The 20,665-nt window shown below is 35.0% G+C and overlaps 2 protein-coding genes across 3 annotated transcripts; both read left to right on the top strand.

The window, feature by feature from the left end:
* The first annotated feature begins 1,469 nt into the window (after positions 1 to 1,469).
* LOC120087844 (ubiquitin carboxyl-terminal hydrolase 12-like) lies at positions 1,470 to 16,941 on the top strand. Of its 2 annotated transcripts, XM_039044775.1 has the most exons (32): positions 1,470 to 1,605; positions 2,022 to 2,091; positions 2,596 to 2,746; positions 2,874 to 3,031; positions 3,496 to 3,761; positions 3,965 to 4,183; positions 4,357 to 4,465; positions 4,549 to 4,664; positions 7,045 to 7,143; positions 7,340 to 7,449; positions 8,336 to 8,410; positions 9,018 to 9,096; positions 9,184 to 9,330; positions 9,676 to 9,756; positions 9,855 to 9,974; positions 10,090 to 10,212; positions 11,083 to 11,160; positions 11,243 to 11,331; positions 11,434 to 11,542; positions 12,405 to 12,473; positions 12,575 to 12,685; positions 14,104 to 14,159; positions 14,299 to 14,476; positions 14,558 to 14,659; positions 14,828 to 14,899; positions 15,061 to 15,126; positions 15,323 to 15,388; positions 15,502 to 15,588; positions 15,729 to 15,845; positions 16,009 to 16,083; positions 16,171 to 16,257; positions 16,391 to 16,941. In XM_039044775.1, exons 1-32 carry the CDS (start codon positions 1,576 to 1,578, stop codon positions 16,430 to 16,432), a joined length of 3,357 nt encoding a protein of 1,118 aa, XP_038900703.1. In that variant the 5' UTR covers positions 1,470 to 1,575; the 3' UTR covers positions 16,433 to 16,941. The 2 variants fall into 2 exon arrangements, 1 of the variants encoding a protein (XP_038900703.1); XR_005484709.1 differs by lacking the exons at positions 15,729 to 15,845; positions 16,009 to 16,083; positions 16,171 to 16,257; positions 16,391 to 16,941 and having other exon boundaries at positions 15,061 to 15,141; positions 15,502 to 15,571.
* Positions 16,942 to 17,178: 237 nt separating this feature from the next.
* On the top strand, positions 17,179 to 19,185 carry LOC120087845 (probable carboxylesterase 15). The gene is made up of 2 exons (XM_039044777.1): positions 17,179 to 18,654; positions 18,745 to 19,185. The coding sequence occupies exons 1-2, from the start codon at positions 17,996 to 17,998 to the stop codon at positions 19,049 to 19,051; spliced, it is 966 nt and encodes a 321-aa protein (XP_038900705.1). The 5' UTR covers positions 17,179 to 17,995; the 3' UTR covers positions 19,052 to 19,185.
* The last annotated feature ends 1,480 nt before the right edge of the window (positions 19,186 to 20,665 follow it).

A 20,665-nucleotide genomic window follows, 5' to 3' on the forward strand; every position in this document is an offset into this window, starting at 1 on the left:
CCGACCGTCGTTTGCCAATTCGTCCTCATTCAATAGTCATTCGCCCATCGAAATCGTCCGTTCGTCCTCGTTCATCAATAGTTTTCCATCATCATCGACTTTCGGTCGTCGAGGTAAGTCGCTAGTTGTCTTCTCATTGATTTTCTCTCCCATTCGCCATTTGCTCCTTTTGTGCCGCACACTAAGATCCAGCCGACTACACGGATCCGTGACGACCATGGCTAAAGAATAATAATAGATGAAGATGGATGATTATGTGTTATAAACCCCCATATGAAGATGTAAAGATGAAGATGACTTTGTTCGTGTCGTCTACACAGATCCGTCGCACCAAACCCGAGGATTACTTTTTTTTTTTTTTCCTTTTGAAATCCTAAATGTATATGTTATAGACCCCAATGGAATATGCATTCCTTTACTTAATATGTGAATTACGTACTGTTGTATATACCATTATATATATGATATATATTATGATTTATATTGAATAGTAAGTCAATTATATGTGGATTATATATTGTGCGATAACTGATAAATCAATTCGATTAAACAATATATACTTTTAATTATATTGTAATATCTATCGATCTTAATTTTATATGCGTTCCAAGGTACATTGACAATGTTTTAAAGTATTTGTTAGAATATAAAAATTAATCGAGAGTTTTTTTTTTTAACAAAAAAAAATATTTAGATTTGATGTGTATTGTGATATATACAAATTTGGATGTGTTATGATTACTTAAATGGATATATATACTGTAAATGAAATTTATGATAGATACTGAGATTTATGTCAAACATCAAGCCAATATTATTTATATATCGTGGTATGTTTCATATATTAGATTATACGGTGATTAATGTCAAACATTGAATCAATCTCTAAATTATACATTGTGATATATTTCATATATTTATTAGAATATTTTTAAATATCTAACAAAATGTTCCGAGGCTTCCACGAACCTACAAAAAAAATTTGAAACTAACGAAAATAAAAAATAAAATTTCATTAAGTGTATTTTATCTCTCAATTTAAATTAAATAAAAAGAAAAATTTCAACAAATAAATGCATTTTCTCTCTCTATTTGAAAATATAAAAAATCACATTAAATACACATTCTCTCTCCATAATAAATGCAATTTTCCTCTTCATCATTAAGAAATTTTTGAAAATAGAAAAATATATATAAAATTTGGGAATAAAAATAATAAAAAAAATGTAAATTTGTCTGAAAATAATTTTTCTTTAAAAAATTCAAATTTAAATACATTTTTGAAATATATGGTATAAAGAAGATATTTTATCTATTTTTTTCGGTTAAAGTTGAGCCCACGATAATCTTAAGCGGAAAATGGGCCGAAGCCGAGAAAGGTTATACAATAGGCCCAAAAGTGAGAGGGAGAGAGGTTTCTGGTATGGCGAGCAATGCCCCTTGGAACAGAGAGGAACGAAATTCCAAAACTGCCCATTATATAACGAGGAAGTGACATTCCTCGTTTAGCACTTCGCACTCATTTTGGTTTTCTTTTTCCCCACCCCAACTCTCTCTTCCAAGGCTGCAGAGACCATGACTGTGATGACTACCGCTCCCGTCGATGTAAACTTTCTATCTCCGAACCTCTCTCCTATTTCTCCCTCTATTTCTCTCTATCTTCTCTCCCTGTAATTCAGATGTAAACACCTTAGTTTCTTGCGAGCTCACTCAATCTCTTGTCTTCTTCTTCTTCTTCTTCTTCCTCCTCCTCCTCTTCTTATATTGTAATTTCAAGTATTAATCTTAATTTCATTGTCTACGACTTGCCTGCTTTTCATCATTCATAGAGTCTTCTTGCTCGGTAATCTAGGGCTTTGCGCTCAATTTCTGGGTTTCCTTCCATTCCGGTGCAATTTTGTTTTTCGTCGTTGCCGTCTGGCGCGTCTGGATTTTACAGAGATATCTGAACTAATCAAGATTTGCTATCGCGGATCCGATTGCTATTTTTAATTTCTGCTTCTACTTTTTTTCCTTCACAGCAACAAGAGGACGAGGAGATGCTTGTACCGCACTCGGATTTGGCCGAGAATAATCATCAACCTATGGAAGGTTTACTTTTCTCACATTTGATCTGTGCAATTATTTCCCCTAACTAATCGAATGTTTTTTTTCTTGCGTCTTGATCTAATTGAATTATTTCGGTGTTTGAGATCATTTCGTGGCTGTACGGTTTACTCAAAGAATCTGGAAATTTTCAGCACAAGTTACCAATTTGGCTACTGTCGAACTTGTTTGTTTGTTTGTTTTTTTCCACCAGGATATCTTCTTGCTTTCTTTATTTCTTTTTCCCTCCTTAAGAGTTACTACATCTCATAGACAAAGGTATGCATTGCCATATCAACTGCTACTTTTGGGAATTTACTTGTTCGGACAAATTAGTTTGTTGTTTCTCTATCGGAGTTAGATTGGAGGTGGTTGTGCTTTTTTGTTTTGTTTTGTATTTTTTCCTGTTTTAAATAAGTCTGGAAAATGCATTAACAGACTAAGTGTTTTCTAACGAGATTTTAAAGAAGTTTTCCGTTTTTTGTTCCCTCTTCCCCTACAAACCATTAGTTGTTCCACAATCGGAAACAGGCAACACAGTAGAGAATCAGCCTGTTGAGGATCCCCCATCGTCAAGATTTACATGGAGAATTGACAACTTCACGAGGCTCAACATAAAGAAGCTCTATTCTGAAATCTTTATTGTTGGCGGATATAAATGGTATACTTCCCTTTTGATGCTAGTCTGTTAAGTCAATATGTCATATATTATATTATATATCTACGTGCACGTGTTTATACATGTGGCCATATTTTTGCACCAAGTAATTCCATCCTCTTTCGTCTAGGCGAATTCTTATTTTCCCAAAAGGAAACAATGTAGATCATCTGTCTATGTATTTGGATGTTGCGGATTCTGCAAGTTTGCCATATGGGTGGAGCAGATATGCTCAATTCAGCTTGGGTGTCATCAATCAAATCCACAATAAATATTCAGTGAGAAAAGGTTCTTTCTCAGTACTTAATTATTTTGGATTAATTTATTGGATATCGTAAGAATTATGTACTATGATTATGTCGATCTTCATTATATTATTGAGATATTGGAGTCTGCTAAACTAGTAGAGAAGATAATATAATCTTTCTGAAGTTGTGCAAGCAAGGACTTGTATGAATTTCGTGTCATGTTTGTGATGGAAATGTAAATTTTATACCGCTTTTATGGCTGGAATGACTTCCTATTTTTGACAGGAACTCGGGTTTCTTTTATTACTACTATGAGTGTTTTGGTCATTCGCTTCCATTTGAATCACCCTAATATGTTCAAGGTCTTTGGGTGTATATTTTTAAAATTATTATTATTATTATTAATTTTGATTTTGTTATCCAGTCGGGACATCTTTTTCATCCGATGCTGTACTAATTCAGTGATAGATATTTCTATGACACAATTCTACCAAATAATTGCAGATACTCAACATCAATTCAATGCCAGGGAAAGTGATTGGGGCTTCACGTCATTCATGCCCCTCAGCGAACTGTATGACCCTACCAGAGGATATCTTGTTAATGATACCTTAATAGTTGAAGCTGAGGTCCTTGTTCGAAGAGTGGTTGATTATTGGACATATGATTCAAAGAAAGAAACAGGTTTTGTTGGTCTTAAAAATCAGGGAGCAACATGTTATATGAATTCACTCCTTCAAACTCTTTACCACATTCCATATTTCCGGAAGGTGGGTGATTGTGCTGTTTCTTCTGGCCTCACATCAATTTCTAGCTATAGAATGAAATCAATCAATTTGAGTAACAATTTTGACCATGCACCATGTTTTTGCTAATGAAATTGATGTACCATCTGGATTCCTCCTTCCCTCACGAGGCATAAAACTCTATCTTGACATCCTAAATAAGTCGGTCTGTTTAACTATAATTTCAGGCCGTGTACCATATGCCTACTACAGAAAATGATATGCCATCTGCAAGCATCCCCTTAGCTTTGCAGAGCTTATTTTATAAGCTTCAATACAGCGACAGCAGTGTAGCTACAAAAGAACTTACCAAGTCTTTTGGATGGGACACATATGATTCTTTTATGCAGCATGATGTCCAGGAACTGAACAGAGTTTTATCTGAAAAACTTGAAGATAAAATGAAGGTAAATAATGTGGCCATGCTTCTCTTTTTGTAGGATGTATTGGATGTATGTATGACCATGCTTCTCAAGTTTTTCTTATAATAAAGAAAATTTGACCTGCCATGAAGAATTTTTTATGATTAAATGATGTTAGTTGATTCATATGAGTATCATTACTTCATTCATGTATACAGGGAACTGTCGTGGAGGGAACCATACAGAAATTGTTTGAAGGGCATCATATGAATTACATTGAATGTATAAACGTGGACTATAAGTCAACAAGAAAGGAATCATTTTATGGTAATTACTCCAATATGAAGATGCTAGGATTCATTTATTATTGGCTGAACAGTACCAATTCCTTTCTAATGTTTTAATTTCAGATCTTCAGCTTGATGTCAAGGGCTGTCGTGATGTGTATGCTTCTTTTGACAAGTATGTAGAAGTAGAACGCCTTGAGGGTGATAATAAGTACCATGCGGAACAGTATGGGTTGCAGGTTGGTTGTAAATTAATCATATGGGACATGGCAAATCTTTATCTGTTCAGTTCAATTAATGTATTTTAACTAGTTAACAAATTTTTGATATCACTTGGCTAGTTATCAAGTAGTTTGAACGACTAAATTTCCACTGAGTTGAATCCAGACCGATGTGCTTTTTATTTACCTGTTCTATTTAAATATTTTATGCCATCCTTCATTTACACATTCCCAGATGAGCAGACCGCTAGTGGATAGTTTTGGTCTTTTATCTTGGGTTTTGGTATATATTTTATGATATTATATTTTGTAAGAAAATGCACTTCATTAAAAGAAATAAAAGAATATACAAGGGCACCAAAAAATAAAAAAACAGCTCCCACAAAAAAGTGAGTTTGACCCTAACTACAGAAATGGACCCTAATTCAAAAAGACAAGAGCAAGATCATGATAAATGACCTAGTGGCAGATGCCCCAAGGATCTTGGGTTTTCATATTGAAAATTGCTAGGATATCTCGAGCTTGATTTGAATATGGTGGACAAACAAGGGGCATACGTGTGTGGCTCTCTGTGGTTGTTAGGCTTTGATTTGATAGTTATTCTTGGAATCACTTTCAGCTTCAATGTTTCATATTTTGAAGGGCTCTAATTTCAAGTTGAGTGTGGAAGACAAGAGGAGAGAAATTCTATTTATTGAGTTTTATTACAAGTGGGGGTAAAAAGGGAATTAACCTAGAATATTATCCAATTATCCAATTAACCTCTTTCTTCTTACATCAATTACATTGTACGACGACCGATCCAATCGTTTTTTTTTTCCACAATCTGATCCGATCATACTGTAAATAGCAGCTTGGTTGTTCGTGAATATAGGATATCACAATCCTGATTTGGATATTGGGATTGCATAAGTATTTGTGGGTGTGTAGGTGGTTAGGCTTGAAGTCTATTCTGAGAAGGTACATTCGGTTTTGAAGGTTTACTTGGTGGTTATTTTGAAATTGAGTTTGGGGAGCAGGATCTGTGGGAACAGAGAACATTAGTAGTTATATTACAATGTCTAATAGGAAAAGAGGCAGAGGCCAGAGGGCAGTCTAAGAACAAAAAGATATTTCAGTATTTCATTACCATTTCGGCAGATGATGCATCTTTCAATGAAAATTGGATACTTAGAATGAGTGTTAGAGGTTCTTGTTGATTCTTTTCAGCTGTGGCTTCCAAATAAAGAAATTAACTGGGAAGTTTTGGGTTGTCTCAGACACTATGGCGGAAAGAGCATGTGATTTTGTGATATATTGGTGATCTTCTGCTGGTGTTCCAGATCCATCATCAATACAAAGTTTACATACAAAAGAGAAGATATTGGTTCTACAAGAAGTCAGCCGTTCACCCACTGTCATAGTTAGTGATTTATGGAGTCTTCCTTCTTAGTTTCACCTTGGCTTGCAAGCTCCCGTTGTGTTATTTTGGTTCCCAGAAGGGGATGAGGGTTTTGGAACAGTCCATTGCTCTTTAAATATTTCACTGTTGATCTCTATTTGATTATAATTGTCTTTAATTATTTTGTTTTTAAATTTTCTTCCCTTTCTTTTCACCCCTTGAAGTTTGTATCACGTGAATGTTTATTCTTTTTCAGTTTGTCATGAGAAGTTGTTTCTTGTAAAAACAAACAAATAAATTAACTTGGAAACTCTATATCCAGATTATGCTACAAAACTTCACCTTTTTATTTTTATTTTTTATTTTTATATATATGTTGCAAAGCTTTTCTATTAAGTATGATCTTTTATATATGAAACTAACATTCGTTTGGAAGAATTAAAGTACAAAAACAAGGACCACTCTGAGGCTTTTGATGAACGTGGAGCAAGGAGCCAAATCCTCCTTTCCTCCACCATCTTCTAAATGAGATCTTGTACTGGCAACTTTTAGTGTTTTTAGTTTTTAATTTTGGACAGCGACATGTAGTATGATATTATAGGAACCAACAAGTATTGAATTTATGTAAGTGATTTGACCTCCATTTCAAAGAGAGTGGCTCTTTCATGTTTTTAATTACTGATTCTAAGAAATTATGGTGTTTGGATTTCCCCCCAGCGGACTACTAGATAATGTCTTGGACCATAGATCAATGTACTTACCATAAGAAAACATGTGTTTTTTTTGGGTAAAGCCAGATGTTGCGTGGTTTTTGTGTCAAAATCTTATTGTGGAGTTCTTTGATAGAATGCGAGTTTTGAAGAGACATGGAATAATGTTAGTGTCTTTTCAACTCAGTCATAGATGATGGTGTTTCCTTCAGTTGCTTTATGTGATTTCAGATTCTCATCCTATGTAAAGAGTTCTTTCCTTTGTTTCATTTACTGAGGTTGTCCCATGTGAAATTTACCAATACAGGATGCCAAGAAGGGCGTATTGTTCATTGACTTCCCCCCTGTCCTTCAACTCCAGTTGAAGCGATTTGAGTATGACTTCATGCGAGACACCATGGTAAAGGTCAGTATCAGATATGTTTATCTCACCATCATTCTTTTAATAGTTCTTCCAGTGACCCAACAATTAGGAAAATTCAAGTTGTTTTGAGATAACAATTGGCTGCATGGATAGATATAATGAATATAGGATGTTGACCTTTCTTGTTGCTGACTGTGGTATAAGCAGTTACATTGTTTTCTTGTGTCTGATACTATAGATCAACGATCGGTATGAATTTCCCCTTCAACTGGACCTTGATCGAGAAAATGGGAAGTATTTATCACCGGAAGCTGATAGAACCGTGCGGAACCTTTACACTCTCCATAGGTACAATGGATGTCTAATTGTTTGCTCATATGGACATGGAGTAAAAAACTATTATCTGTGTGGACGGGCCTCCAATGACTTATGATTGGGTTTGGAAATTTTGAAGTCTGCTTGGTTCTTTCTGTTCTTTTTCTCCCTTTTTTCCAAATAAAAAACTAAATAATTTGTTTTTTCAACGTTTAACTTAGTTTTTGGCAATTTCTTTTTTATTTTAAAAGTTGTAGGAGAAAAAGGTCTCTTCCCACTCTTCTTTTGTTTCCTTAGAACTCGAGGACAATCACTGATATATTGCAATTTTCTTTTAAAGAATATCACATGCACACACACACTTTAAATTTCCGTTGGTTCTAGTGTCCACATTTGTACTTCCTCTTCTCCAAAGGGAGTTCCTTTGTAAGAAAGCCGACCATCCTTTTCCCTCTTTCTAGTTGTTTTATTTCCAAGTTTGGAAATCTTATATCCCCAATGAGATGTATGTGTTTATGTGCACTGAAGAATGATACAAGTGAATGAAAATATTAGAGTTCTTCATGTTAGAAGATTCTATATTTCAATAGATTTTATATAGATGCACGGCAATCAAAATTAAAACGGAATAGAAATGATAAAAGTAAACCACCTTGTCTGCTATGTTGTTTATATTTCAATTGGTCAAACACTGCTATGTTGTTTATATTTCAATTGGTCAAACACAAATAAAATGTTCTTTTGGGCAATTATGTGTGCGCTATTTTGAATTTTGTGGATGGTATTTGAATGCTTTTCATAATTATAGTGCATGTCACCATCTTATACTTGGAGATCTCTTTCTAAGTTTTTTATTCAGTCCATTTGTAAGATATTTTATAAAGTTAATAATCTCTCTTTCTCTCTCTTTTGGGTTCAGTGTCTTGGTTCACAGCGGTGGGGTGCATGGTGGACATTATTATGCCTTTATCAGGCCAACCCTTTCAGAGCAATGGTATTTTATGGACTTATCTTACCTATAATCCAGTTTATTCTTGATTTGCATTTGGCGCTTATCCATTTTAATATCTATACTAATTTGCATTGCTGGATTAACTCAACTATAAGAAATTTCTTCAATTTGAAAGGAAACCAGAACTATGGAAGTTTGCAATGGCTTTAGATTATGTGGTAAATGTAAAGTGCATCTGGTCACTTTTTTGGTACATCTTTCTCATCAAGATTTTGTACCTATGCACAGTCCTCAAGGGGCTGCTCAATTGGTTGCGGGCATGCTTACACATAAACAAAATATCAAAGTCTTAGGTTCAACCCTTTTAATAATCTTAAAACTGAGAAGTTTTATTGGGACCTAGTGTTTGAAGTGGGCATATGGTGTCCACGAGAATAGTTGGGGTGGGTTCCTATCGCAATGTCCATGATTACAATTGAAGAGCCTGAAAAGAAGAACTTATACTTATCACAAGACGAATTTGTGGAAATTGAACAAATTTTTAGATTTCTTTTTGTAACGAACTCATACAATTCTAAGCTCAAATAATTAAACAGCGGGTTTAGTTTAATTTGTGTTGCTCTAACGTTGCATGAACTTTTGGGCTCAGGTACAAATTTGATGATGAGCGGGTAACTAAAGAAGATGTAAAAAGGGCATTAGAGGAGCAATATGGTGGTGAGGAAGAGGTATTATTTCCATGTGAATATTTTCATTGGACTTTAATCTGATGCGCACATATTTCTGCTTATGATATTCTATCCGGTGGTTAACAGTTACCTCAGACGAATCCTGGATTCAACAACACTCCTTTTAAGTTCACCAAATACTCAAATGCATACATGCTCGTGTACATACGTGAAAGTGACAAAGACAAAGTAATTTGCAACGTGGATGAGAAGGACATTGCCGAACATCTCAGGGTATGGTGCTGTTGTTGCATGCTTCTTAGGCGTGATATCAGACAAATGCTAGCCAAGTAGTAGGATACTTGGTTTGGAAACTAATTAAGGGATTTTGAGCTTCACTTCTTTATCTAGTAAGGATCTGATGCATGACAGATCTTCTTGGTTACGTTATCTTGTAAGGATCTTAAGCATAACAGGTCCATTCTTGAGTATTTAGGTCGCTCAACCCAAGAGCTTGTTCATAGCAAAATATTGGAAAAAATATGGGTTTGAAGTGATTGGTATCCAAAGTTGACTCCTACTTCTTTTCCTACTTGTTTTTGTCTTACTGATCCAACTACGTTTACATGAATACCTCAGGAAAGGTTGAAGAAAGAACAAGAAGAAAAGGAACACAAGAAGAAAGAAAAGGCAGAGGCACACCTTTATACTATCATAAAGGTTTGAAGTTGAATCATCCTTCCATTAGTGTTGCAAGTGGCTTTCAATCATAAGTTATTGAATAACCCGAGTTTTGTTAATTTGATCTTCATCATTAGGTCGCTAGAGATGAAGATCTAGTTGAACAAATTGGAAAAGATATATTTTTTGATCTTGTTGATCACGACAAAGTAAGGAGCTTCCGCATCCAGAAGCAAATGCCATTTAACCTTTTCAAGGTACTATCTCTCTCTCTCTGTTTTTTTTTTTTTTTTTTGGTGTGCTGTCTTCAGCAATTTCGGATATAAATCATCTATTTTGCTTAACGGAAATATTGTTATATGGTGTGTGCAGGAGGAGGTGGCTAAGGAATTTGGTATACCCATCCAGCTTCAGCGATATTGGTTGTGGGCGAAACGTCAGAACCATACTTACCGGCCCAACCGACCATTGACACCTATGGAGGAAGCACAATCCGTATGTATCTATCTCTCATCCTTTAAAGGTGGAAATACATTTGTTCCAAAGGCAGGGACATAGCTTGAACTTAAACTTTGCATTCCGAACTTATCTCTGATCTTTTAAAGGTTTAAATACTTTTATTTCAAAGGCATGGACAAGAGCTAGAAACTTCTAGGAAGGGGCCAAACTTTGCTTTCCAAACTATACAGGGAAACATTTTGAACCTTAACTTTTCTGTAAATGTAAGACAAATTGTGGGGTGCAATTCCCTGCAGTTTGGTAAATGTTACTGTTTCATTCTAGAGAACATTTGAAAATGTCATGGCTTTCTATTTAGTTATTTTTTATTTTGTAAAAAGCACTATTATCATTAAGAAAAATAAAAGCACAAGAATAGGCCGGAACACAGAGAACCAAAATGGGAAGGTAAAAAATAAGAAAAATTTCAGAGAAATTCACGTGTCTCTTGACAAGAAAAAAAGATAAGAAAAGAAGAAAGGAACCTTAAATGTTTTGGCATCCAAGAGATGGGTAAATGTGAAAATAAATTGCACCAAAAACTTAAAGGGAAGCAGTGAAGTGAGCATCATAATCAAACATCTTCCCTGAAACATCCTTCTCTTTCTCCCAAGCCAAGTATGTGGACTGTGGCTTTTCATCAATTGCTTGTAAATTGCATTTTGCTTTACTAGCACTCTTCCTTTTCTTCAGATTTACATCTTGTGTTTCATTGTTGCTTCTTTCCATTTAATCCAAAAGTAGAAAAAATATTTCTTCTCCCAATAATATTGGTTATTCTATGGCGCTGATGGAGCCACTCTCATTTACTCCCATGTTTTTGCTAATTTTCTGAAGACGCTCACTCCTATTCAATGGTATATATAGGTTGGACAATTAAGAGAGGTATCAAACAAGGTTCATAATGCTGAATTGAAGTTATTACTGGAGGTGGAATATGGACTGGTAACTGTATCTTATACTTCTTAATTTTGCAATTACTTTCTTATCCCTCTTATTTATGTGATTTTTCAACAATTTCATTTAGGATTCACGGCCTATTGCTCCACCAGACAAGACAAAAGATGATATCTTATTGTTTTTTAAGCTTTATGAGCCTGAGAAAGAAGAGTTGAGGTATTTTATAGATGTTTCATCTTCCCCCTTTCAATTCTATTCACGTGGATTGGTGATGAGTTGACATGGTGTTTCACTCTTTTAACCGTTCTACAATCTTAGATATGTGGGAAGGCTATTTGTGAAGGGTAATGGGAAACCTTTTGAAATATTGACAAAATTGAATGAAATGGCTGGTTACGCACCAGAAGAAGAGATTGAACTTTATGAGGTATGCGGCTTCATCCATCCAATTAATTATTAATATATGTTTAAATTTGCACAAGTTACTTCATTTTTGCCGGCATCCCCCCCCCAAAAAAAAAAATATTATACACATATTCTCATTTTGGTTTCTTTTTAATCTTGTTTGATGAAGAAATTATTGGAAACTAATTTCACTTCGGAAAAAATCTTTGAACATTTCAAGATTAGTTGCTATTTGGTTTTTTAATTTGAGATCAATTAGTTTAGAGTTTCGACTTCTCCTTTTGGCTGTATTTGGTCGTTATGGTTGTAATTGCTATGTTTGTTTTATTTTATATCTTTGTATCTTGAGCATTAGCCTCTTTTCATTCAATCAATGAAAAGTTTAGTTTCCTTTTCAAAAAGGAAAAAATAAGAGAAAATTATGGGAGACAGAATTTTTATTAAGCCAAATGTGAAAAAAAAATGGGGGCATGGGTGAACGCAACAACTGCAACCTAGGAGGTTGCAGTAAGTTTCTCTTGTTGATGTTTGATGTAATGAAAAAGGAATTCACAGATAGGAAGTTTTTGCTATCCTCTTTGTGAACATATATCATCTTTAGTCCTAATAAGTGCTTTATCTTTGGGAATTAGCTTTTGATGCTCTTATGGTCACTACTCACTATGATTAAATGCTTTTGTAGCACTGATAATTGGTTGAATTTGCAACCATATCACTCTTCTTAAACATCCATGTCGGTTGCAAGAAAGATTTCCTTTGACATTCGAGTTTACTGGTCTTGACATTTTTGTAACATAGATTCCTGCTTTAAATTATGACCATTGGTTTTCTGTGGCCTTGGTTAATGATTATTGTAGATATTCCTAAGATTTGCTTTATTTCAGGAAATCAAGTTTGAGCCGAACATTATGTGTGAACCTATTGACAAGAAATTCACATTTCGAGCAAGTCAGGTAATGCTGCTTTTATAAGTGCAGCTGTGTGCTGATTTTTTGAAGTATTTAGGGCAGTTAATCTAAAAGTAAGTTCCCCCCCCCTCTCTTTTCTGATGCAGCTGGAAGATGGAGATATTGTTTGCTTTCAAAAATCCCCTCCAGTTGAAAATGCGGAACAGTATCGTTATCCTGATGTTCCCTCATTTTTGGAGTATGTGCATAACCGTCAAGTAAGACATCAACATGTTTGGTGGTACTGCTGTTGGGACATATATCCCAATGCTCGCTCTTAAAGTTTTCGGAATTATTAATATATTTACAGTTTATTTTCGTCAAGAAAGTCTCATTTAGGATGTTAAAATAACTTTTTGGAAAAAGAACAATCGTACTTAACTTTCTGAGTGAAAAAAATCCATTAAAATCCGTCAAGCATTACTATGATAAAATGGAATAATCCATAACAGATGAGTTTGAGATGATAAGAAGCTGAAGTAAGTTGCTCCTTACATCCTTTGAGAAAGTCCAATTGAAAAGGAATTTTAGTTATTCATGCGACAATTTATAACTTTCTAGTGTTCTGGCTCTTGAAATTTAGGTTTGCATGTTTAGAATTTTGTGTTCCAACAAAAGAGGATTTGATTTGAGTTACTGTTATTCATCGTTAACAATTTAAGTCCCTGCTCTGTTATTTCATGGTAAATCTGTTGTGAGTCTGCTAGATTAAAAGCTTCTTCATGATGTACTCATTCTAACCTTTTATTGGATTTTCTTTACAAGATATATGTTTAAACTGGGATTTTGTAAGTATTTGTGTAACTTTCTTACACTTCCTTGAAAAGTCTTGTTTTTGTTTCTTGTTAAAAAAAATCTTCAAGGCTCCTTACCTCTAGGGTTTTGTCCTTTTATGAATGCTGAAGGTTAATAGTTTAGACAGTGGTTCATTCTTTGCAAACTTAACGTTTATTATTATTGTTGTTGTTATTATTATTATTTTTTTTTTGTGGTAATGAAGGGAGAAAATTTATTACAGATAACGAAATATAATTGGTCAGTAATCCTATCTTAATTACACAAGTGTTTAAAGAATGAAACGAGAGGGATAAAGGAAGTACGAACTTATAGTTACCTATTTATCTCGTAACCAAAGGCCATAAGCTGAAATCCATTTCAGATGTCAGGAGTCTTGTTAGCAATTAGCATTGTCTACTTCTGTTCTCACCCAAAAGTGATTACAGCATTCAGAAAAAAGCTATAAAATTCCTCTTGTTGTATCCCAATGCAGGATGTTAATTTTGTGTTGATGCAAGCCAAGCACCTTTAATTGTTGTTTTGGTTCTTTTAGTTGTGTTCCTTAATGTTGAGATTAATCTGAAATTTAAAGTTCCCCATTGTAGTGTATGGTGTGCAGGATTGACGTGCTTGTAATTTTTAGAACATCAAATGTGTGTCCAGAAATCACTCAACCTTTCCATTCTTTCTTCGTTATTTGATATGCATAGGATTGTCTCACGAACCTTTTCCTGGCACTGATTGGTCGTGCTTTATTTTGATTTGTGCTATTTGGGACAAGAAACATGAACAAACTTGTTTGACTGTGCATGATTGTCCAGGCACTGATTGGTTGTGTGTAATTGATTTGTGCTACTAGGTTGTCCATTTTCGTTCCCTAGAGAAGCCGAAGGAAGATGATTTTTGCTTAGAGATGTAAGTGGTACAGATTATTTATTATTGTGATACCAATTATGAAGTGCTCACTACTTGATTTACTTTATTACAAAATGCCTCATGACTTCCTGTAATCGTAAATTTCTTGCTTCTTTATTGCATTATCTTGTTTTCTTAGGTCAAAACTTTATACATATGACGATGTGGTGGAAAGACTAGCCCAACAACTTGGTGTAGATGATCCATCAAAAATTAGATTAACGTCACATAATTGTTACTCCCAGCAACCTAAACCTCAGCCAATCAAGTATCGGGGTGTGGAGCACTTGTCTGATATGCTGGTTCATTATAATCAGGTAATAATTCCCCATTCCTGAGAAATAAGCATTATTAATGGTTCATAAAATTTAATGGCTTTTACCTAATTCCATGTACAGACGTCAGATATATTATACTATGAAGTATTGGACATCCCTCTTCCAGAGTTACAAGGTCTGAAAACTCTTAAAGTAGCATTTCATCATGCAACAAAGGATGAAGTGAGTATATACTATATAGTGATTGAATTCTAAGTTTAGGATATGTTACAATATAAGTATTTGTATATGTATTTCTTGCTTGCTTATTTGCATGCGTACGAGTCTGCATGTGTATGCATGGCAGTGCCGACAAACTTTTTTCCTCACAATTATATCCCATGTTATCAGGTGGTTATTCATACAATTAGATTGCCAAAACAGAGCACTGTAGCAGATGTGATTAATGATCTTAAAACAAAGGTATTTCTTAAATTCTTTTAATCCAAATCTGTTGTGGGTTGGTAGACACGTGTCATAAATGCAATTTTATCTTTTATTGGGGTAGGGGCTCTACAATATCCATATCTTTTGTCTTTTTGTCGGTATTTATTTTTATACTTACAATTTACCTTCATGAACAGGTTGAATTATCTCATCCAGATGCAGAGCTCAGATTGCTTGAAGTTTTCTACCATAAGATCTACAAGGTGTGACCGTGAGAGGTCTTTGCATGGCTATTACTTTATATCACTGATATGGTTTTCAATCGATTCTGCTAATAAGATTATTGAAAAAGCATTTTCTTTGAGAAAATAGTAGTCATAAAATTATAACTCTGTTCCTTTATTGGACACTGTAGATGAACAACCTATCGTCATAGTTTAATTCTGTCATCTGATACAGGTGTTTCCTCCTAATGAAAAGATTGAGAACATTAATGATCAATATTGGACTTTGCGGGCAGAAGAGGTGCATTTCTTATGCAAGGAAATCTCTTAGATTTTTAAAATGCAAACCCTCTTACCATTGGTTACTTTGTGGCTTTTGTCTAACCTTATTTTGTCCTTTTTCTTTTTTTACAGATTCCGGAAGAAGAAAAAAACCTTGGTCCAAATGATCGCCTAATCCATGTGTACCATTTCACTAAAGACACCGCTCAGAATCAGATGGTAAGTATGAAGCATCATTATCCTTGTCCAAATAATAGTCATTTGATGATGTTTGGATATTCAGTATTTTGAATAAATAGGATGGTTGCTGGATATGATAACCTCTATAGTGACTACGGAGTTTCCTTTGTTATCTATAGCAAATTCAGAACTTCGGTGAGCCCTTTTTCTTAGTCATAAATGAGGGAGAGACCCTGGCCGATATTAAATTGAGAATACAGAAGAAGTTACAGGTTCCTGATGAGGAATTTGCCAAGGTATTTTGTTAGTTTTTTTTTTCCCTTTGTACTGTGTTCTACTTTGGTAGTTACTTCCATTTTCACTATCCATCTTGGACGAGCCTTATTAAGATGTTTACAAATACATATCTGGAGCACTTCTGATTAATCTAACTGCATTTTGCTGTTTATGTTTGGTCAGTGGAAATTTGCATTTCTTTCTCTAGGTCGTCCAGAGTACCTCCAAGACACAGACATTGTGTCAAATCGTTTTCAGGTTCGTCTTGAAGTTTATTTTTATCCATAGTGTTCTTAGCTTTGAGGAGATAGCATTCTCAATATAATTGTGTGGCATCTGCTTTAGAGAAGAGATGTTTATGGTGCGTGGGAGCAATATCTTGGACTGGAGCACACTGATAACGCACCCAAACGAGCTTATACAGCAAATCAGGTGAAATGTCTATGTCTGGAGAAACACTTGTGCATCTTTTTCTAACATTTGGTGTGGTTTAAAGTGAACAAAATATCGACAGGAAGATTTTGGTGATAATTGCTGTTTTCGTATTTTTGAAAAATTGATGCAGAATCGTCATACATTTGAGAAGCCAGTAAAAATCTACAATTAGTGAAAAGACAAGACAGAGACATGACTGGGTTGGTTATGTCTTTCATAGAGCATTTAGATGAGTTGGAAAATCTACCACACACATTTGGGTTGTTAGATTGGTGAGCACTCGCTGGGATAGAGTTTGCCAGCAGGATTCCATTTTGATTCTGTTGGCCATTTATTCTCTAGCAATGGATGGATATGGAATATGGGATATGGATTATGGATGGGGGAAGGATTTTCTTTTTCCCTTCAATGGATATGTTTGTTTTTAGTGTAAAAAATCATCTCCCCCTGATCTTGTTAATTACAGGCGGAGAGGGTTTCTCTTCCTCACTCCCTCCTCCTAATCATCCTACCTTTGACCTCGCAGAGAAAGAGGCCCTCCCTCAGCATCAGTTGAGTTTGTAATCTATAGTTCATAAACAAGTTTTTTTGACCAGTAGTTAATGTACACAAAGTATAGTTGGGGACCTGAAATATTATTATTGTTATTATTATTAAATTTGTTTTTTCCCCTTTTCTTTTTGGGTTGTTTGTTTCCTTGTTTTTTGTTTAGGTCAGAATTGGGGGTCATGGTTGTAACTGAACTTGTCCGGGTTGTGTATGCATAACTTGTCATCCAGGCATTTCATTTTATCTTTACATTTTTTTCCTTCCTTTTGAGCAGTAAAGAGTTTTACTTGGCTACTTCTCTATCACTTCTATTTTTCTTCCTTTCCATGTCGATCCGAAATTTATTAACATCTTTTTATTTTTTGTCCTTTTTTCCTTTTTTCCATTATTGTTTTATTGTTTTTAACATTCTGTTTTACACATTTTGCATTTTTTTCGTTGGATGTTTTATGTGACTTTTCTTTTTGATTTGTATATATAGAAAAATTGTTGAGTGTAAGGTGTTGAGTTGGCATAATTTAGTGATTTAATATTATTTTTTATAAGGTGGAACTCTCTTTTTCTTCTCATTTTTCCAATCACTTCCCTTCTCATATCACTGTCGCTGTTTCTCTTCACCCAACTGTCCTCTCTGCCGCTTCTCTTTTCCTTCTCTCTTCCTTTTTTACCTGTTCTTATTTCTGTGACTGGAGCTACATAGATTTTATTTTGCTTTGGTTAGACGGATGGTATGGATCATGAATAGTTGATATTTTTGTACGGATGTTTTGCCAAAATAATAATAATAATAAAATAATGAATAAAAACAGAAGCTTGTACAAAAAAATGTGATCCGGCCTATTTTTGGCTGTTGTGCGGGTGGTTTTTTGCGTCTGCAAATTGGTATTTTTTGAAGCAGGCACCATATAATGTCTGCCTCGTCATTTTTCATGTGTAGGTTTTCGTCTTCCTTCACATTAGAATTATTCACACAACAAATAACACTAGTTTGATAAAATATAGATAATAAACAAAAAACAAAACAAAAAACAAAGATGGTATCCGATAGCACAGCAGTACCCACCAGAAAACGGCAGACTTTGGCGGCTGCCGGCCACTCGCCATTATCTCTCCTTTAATTCTTCCCTTCTTCCACCTTTCCTTCTCATCTCATCTTTTCTCTTCTCTTCTGTATTGACTTGAAGCCATGGCTACCACTCCCTTTGAAGTCGATGAGTGCCGTGGTGTCCTCCGCGTTTACAGCGATGGCTCCATAGTCCGTTCCTCCAATCCGAGCTTCAATGTCCCTGTCTTCGACGATGGTTCCGTTCTATGGAAAGATCTTCTCTTTGATCCCATCCACGATCTTCACCTCCGTCTCTACAAACCTGCTTCCATTTCTTCTTCCAAGCTTCCCGTCCTTTTCTACATTCACGGCGGCGGCTTCTGCATCGGCTCCCGCACCTGGCCCAATTGCCAGAACTACTGCTTCCGCCTCGCCGCCGAGCTTCCTGCTCTCGTCATCTCCCCGGACTATCGTCTCGCTCCCGAGAATCGCCTTCCGGCCGCTATCGATGACGGCTTCGCGGCTCTCCGGTGGCTCCAAGCCCAAGCTGAATCCGACCATCCTGATCCCTGGCTGGCCGACGTCGCCGATTTCAGCAGAGTTTTCATCAGCGGTGACTCCGCCGGTGGGAACATCGCTCACCATCTTGCGGCGGGACTGGGCCTAGGTTCGCCTGAGTTGGCGCCAGTTCGAGTGAGAGGCTACGTTCTCCTGGCGCCATTCTTCGGCGGGACGGTGAGGACTCGGTCCGAGGCAGAAGGCTCCAAAGAAGCCTTCCTGAATCTGGAGCTCATCGATAGGTTGAAATCAGATTGTGAAATTTGAATTTGAAGTTCAATTTGAGTTACAATTTCAGTGAAGTTAAGATTTGGTTTTAACCATTTGAGCAGGTTTTGGAGATTGTCGATCCCGATCGGAAGCAGCGCCGATCATCCTCTTGTGGACGTGTTTGGACCGAGCAGCCGGAACTTGAAGGCGGTGGAGATGGATCCGATAATGGTGGTGGTGGGCGGCGCTGATCTGTTGAAAGATCGAGCGGTGGAGTACGCAGAGAAGCTGAAGAAACAGGGGAAGAAGATAGAATTGGTGGAGTTTGAAGGAAAACAACACGGATTCTTCACCATTGATCCAAATTCTGAAGCTTCTAACCAATTAATGCTTCTCATCAACCACTTCATTGCTCAACATTCACTCTGATTCCTTCATCCCTTTTCCATTCCCCTATCAATCTGCTTAATAAAAATGTTCCAATCGTAATCCATATGTTCATAAACCATCAAACTATGTTTTAATTTTCTTTTAAAAACAAACAAACACAATTTCAAGATAAATTAGAGCTCCAGGACATATGGATCATGGTGAGAGTGATCGAGGAACAGAAGGCCATATGGATCATGGTGAGAGAGATCGAGGAAACGTCTATTGATAATTGAAGTTGATTAATTAATTAAAGGGTCATTTTTAAATATAGGAAAATGAACCAAAAAGTGGATAATTCATCATCATGAATTAAAAAAAAAAAAAATGAAACTTTGAACAGTGGTGGAGTAGGCTTCGGAAATTGAAACTTCCTAACAAGATTCAAAATTTTATGTGAATAAAATTCACAACATTTTACCATCAAACCCCAATCTAAAGAGACGAATGCTCCTTATTTAGGTGTGTGTTGTGAAAAAGATTGAAATTCAATTGAACATGTCTTTTTTCAAGCGGGCAAAGCTGTTGTGGCAATTCACAATGTTTGTAGGAACTTCGCTCGTTGTTGGAGTAGTAGATGACACACAATCTAAGCTTGTTGGCCTTTGTCCAATCGAATGCATGATGTTTGGGTCGAAAATTTTTCTTTATCATTTGTGCCTTCGGGTTGATGTTGATGGTTGCAGCCCTTCAAGCATTTTGATTTCTTTACGTTATAGCTTCATTTAAAAAAAAATGTGAAATATTGATTATGTATTTTTTTTCTTTTTTCAGTACGATGGGATAATGGAATTCGAAAGACCTCTCGAATGTTAACATATACGTTTATATATTCTATCTAAACGAGGCTATGGTGAGAAAAATTTGATTTCTTATTTTGCCCATTTTAGTTGATGATCATAAAGATATCTTATCTAATTTTACATTTAAATCATTAAAAAAAATAACATTTTATCTCTAATAATCTCTACTTCACATTAAATAAAGGGATGTTTTATATAAAAAAAAAAATCATAATTTATCATCTAATATCTCATTCATGAAAATCTTTTTTTAAGAAAATCCAGATTTTATCTCTAATATTTAAAAATATATATATTTTTTTTTAAAAAAACCACGTTCTATCACTAATAATCTCTACGTGGGATTTTGTTTGTTTTTAAATAAAATAAAATAATGATTTGAGATCTAAATTTTCTAAATAGTCAAATTCATCATCTCATTTTTCATATCTCCACTGTTTTTTCCTTTTCTTTTTTTCCTATTTTGTTAACCGTCTCTCTAACTTATTTGTCTCTCATTTCTTTAAAAGAAATTTTGTTGTAGGCTTTTTTTTTTTAAAATATATTTTTTAAAATTGTTAATAGTATGTCTTCTATCTTCCATAAAAAGATATAACCTCTTTCTTTCTTTTTTTGGTTTAACGTAGGTTCTCTCCTCCTTTTTATTTATTATTTATTTATTTATTATTATTATTATTATTTTCAATTTTATAAAAATATATAGAATGATTTAATATTAACTTTTTTTATATGCTTTTGTAGTTTTCTTTCTATACACACAAGTCTAACTATTGATTCTCACATCTCAAAAATGGTGGAGAAATTTCTAAAA

Source organism: Benincasa hispida, chromosome 10, assembly GCF_009727055.1.
Source record: "Benincasa hispida cultivar B227 chromosome 10, ASM972705v1, whole genome shotgun sequence".
NCBI classification, from domain to species: domain Eukaryota; kingdom Viridiplantae; phylum Streptophyta; class Magnoliopsida; order Cucurbitales; family Cucurbitaceae; genus Benincasa; species Benincasa hispida.

Excerpts from the sequence above, each read along its gene's own strand:
- LOC120087845 (XM_039044777.1), top strand. The coding sequence starts at position 17,996 with ATGGCTACCACTCCCTTTGAAGTCGATGAGTGCCGTGGTGTCCTCCGC. Across the intron at positions 18,655-18,744 it reads AATCTGGAGCTCATCGATAG|GTTTTGGAGATTGTCGATCC; the intron begins GTTGAAATCAGA and ends CCATTTGAGCAG.
- LOC120087844 (XM_039044775.1), top strand. The coding sequence starts at position 1,576 with ATGACTGTGATGACTACCGCTCCCGTCGAT. Across the intron at positions 10,213-11,082 it reads CTATGGAGGAAGCACAATCC|GTTGGACAATTAAGAGAGGT; the intron begins GTATGTATCTAT and ends TGGTATATATAG. Across the intron at positions 15,389-15,501 it reads GGACTTTGCGGGCAGAAGAG|ATTCCGGAAGAAGAAAAAAA; the intron begins GTGCATTTCTTA and ends CTTTTTTTACAG.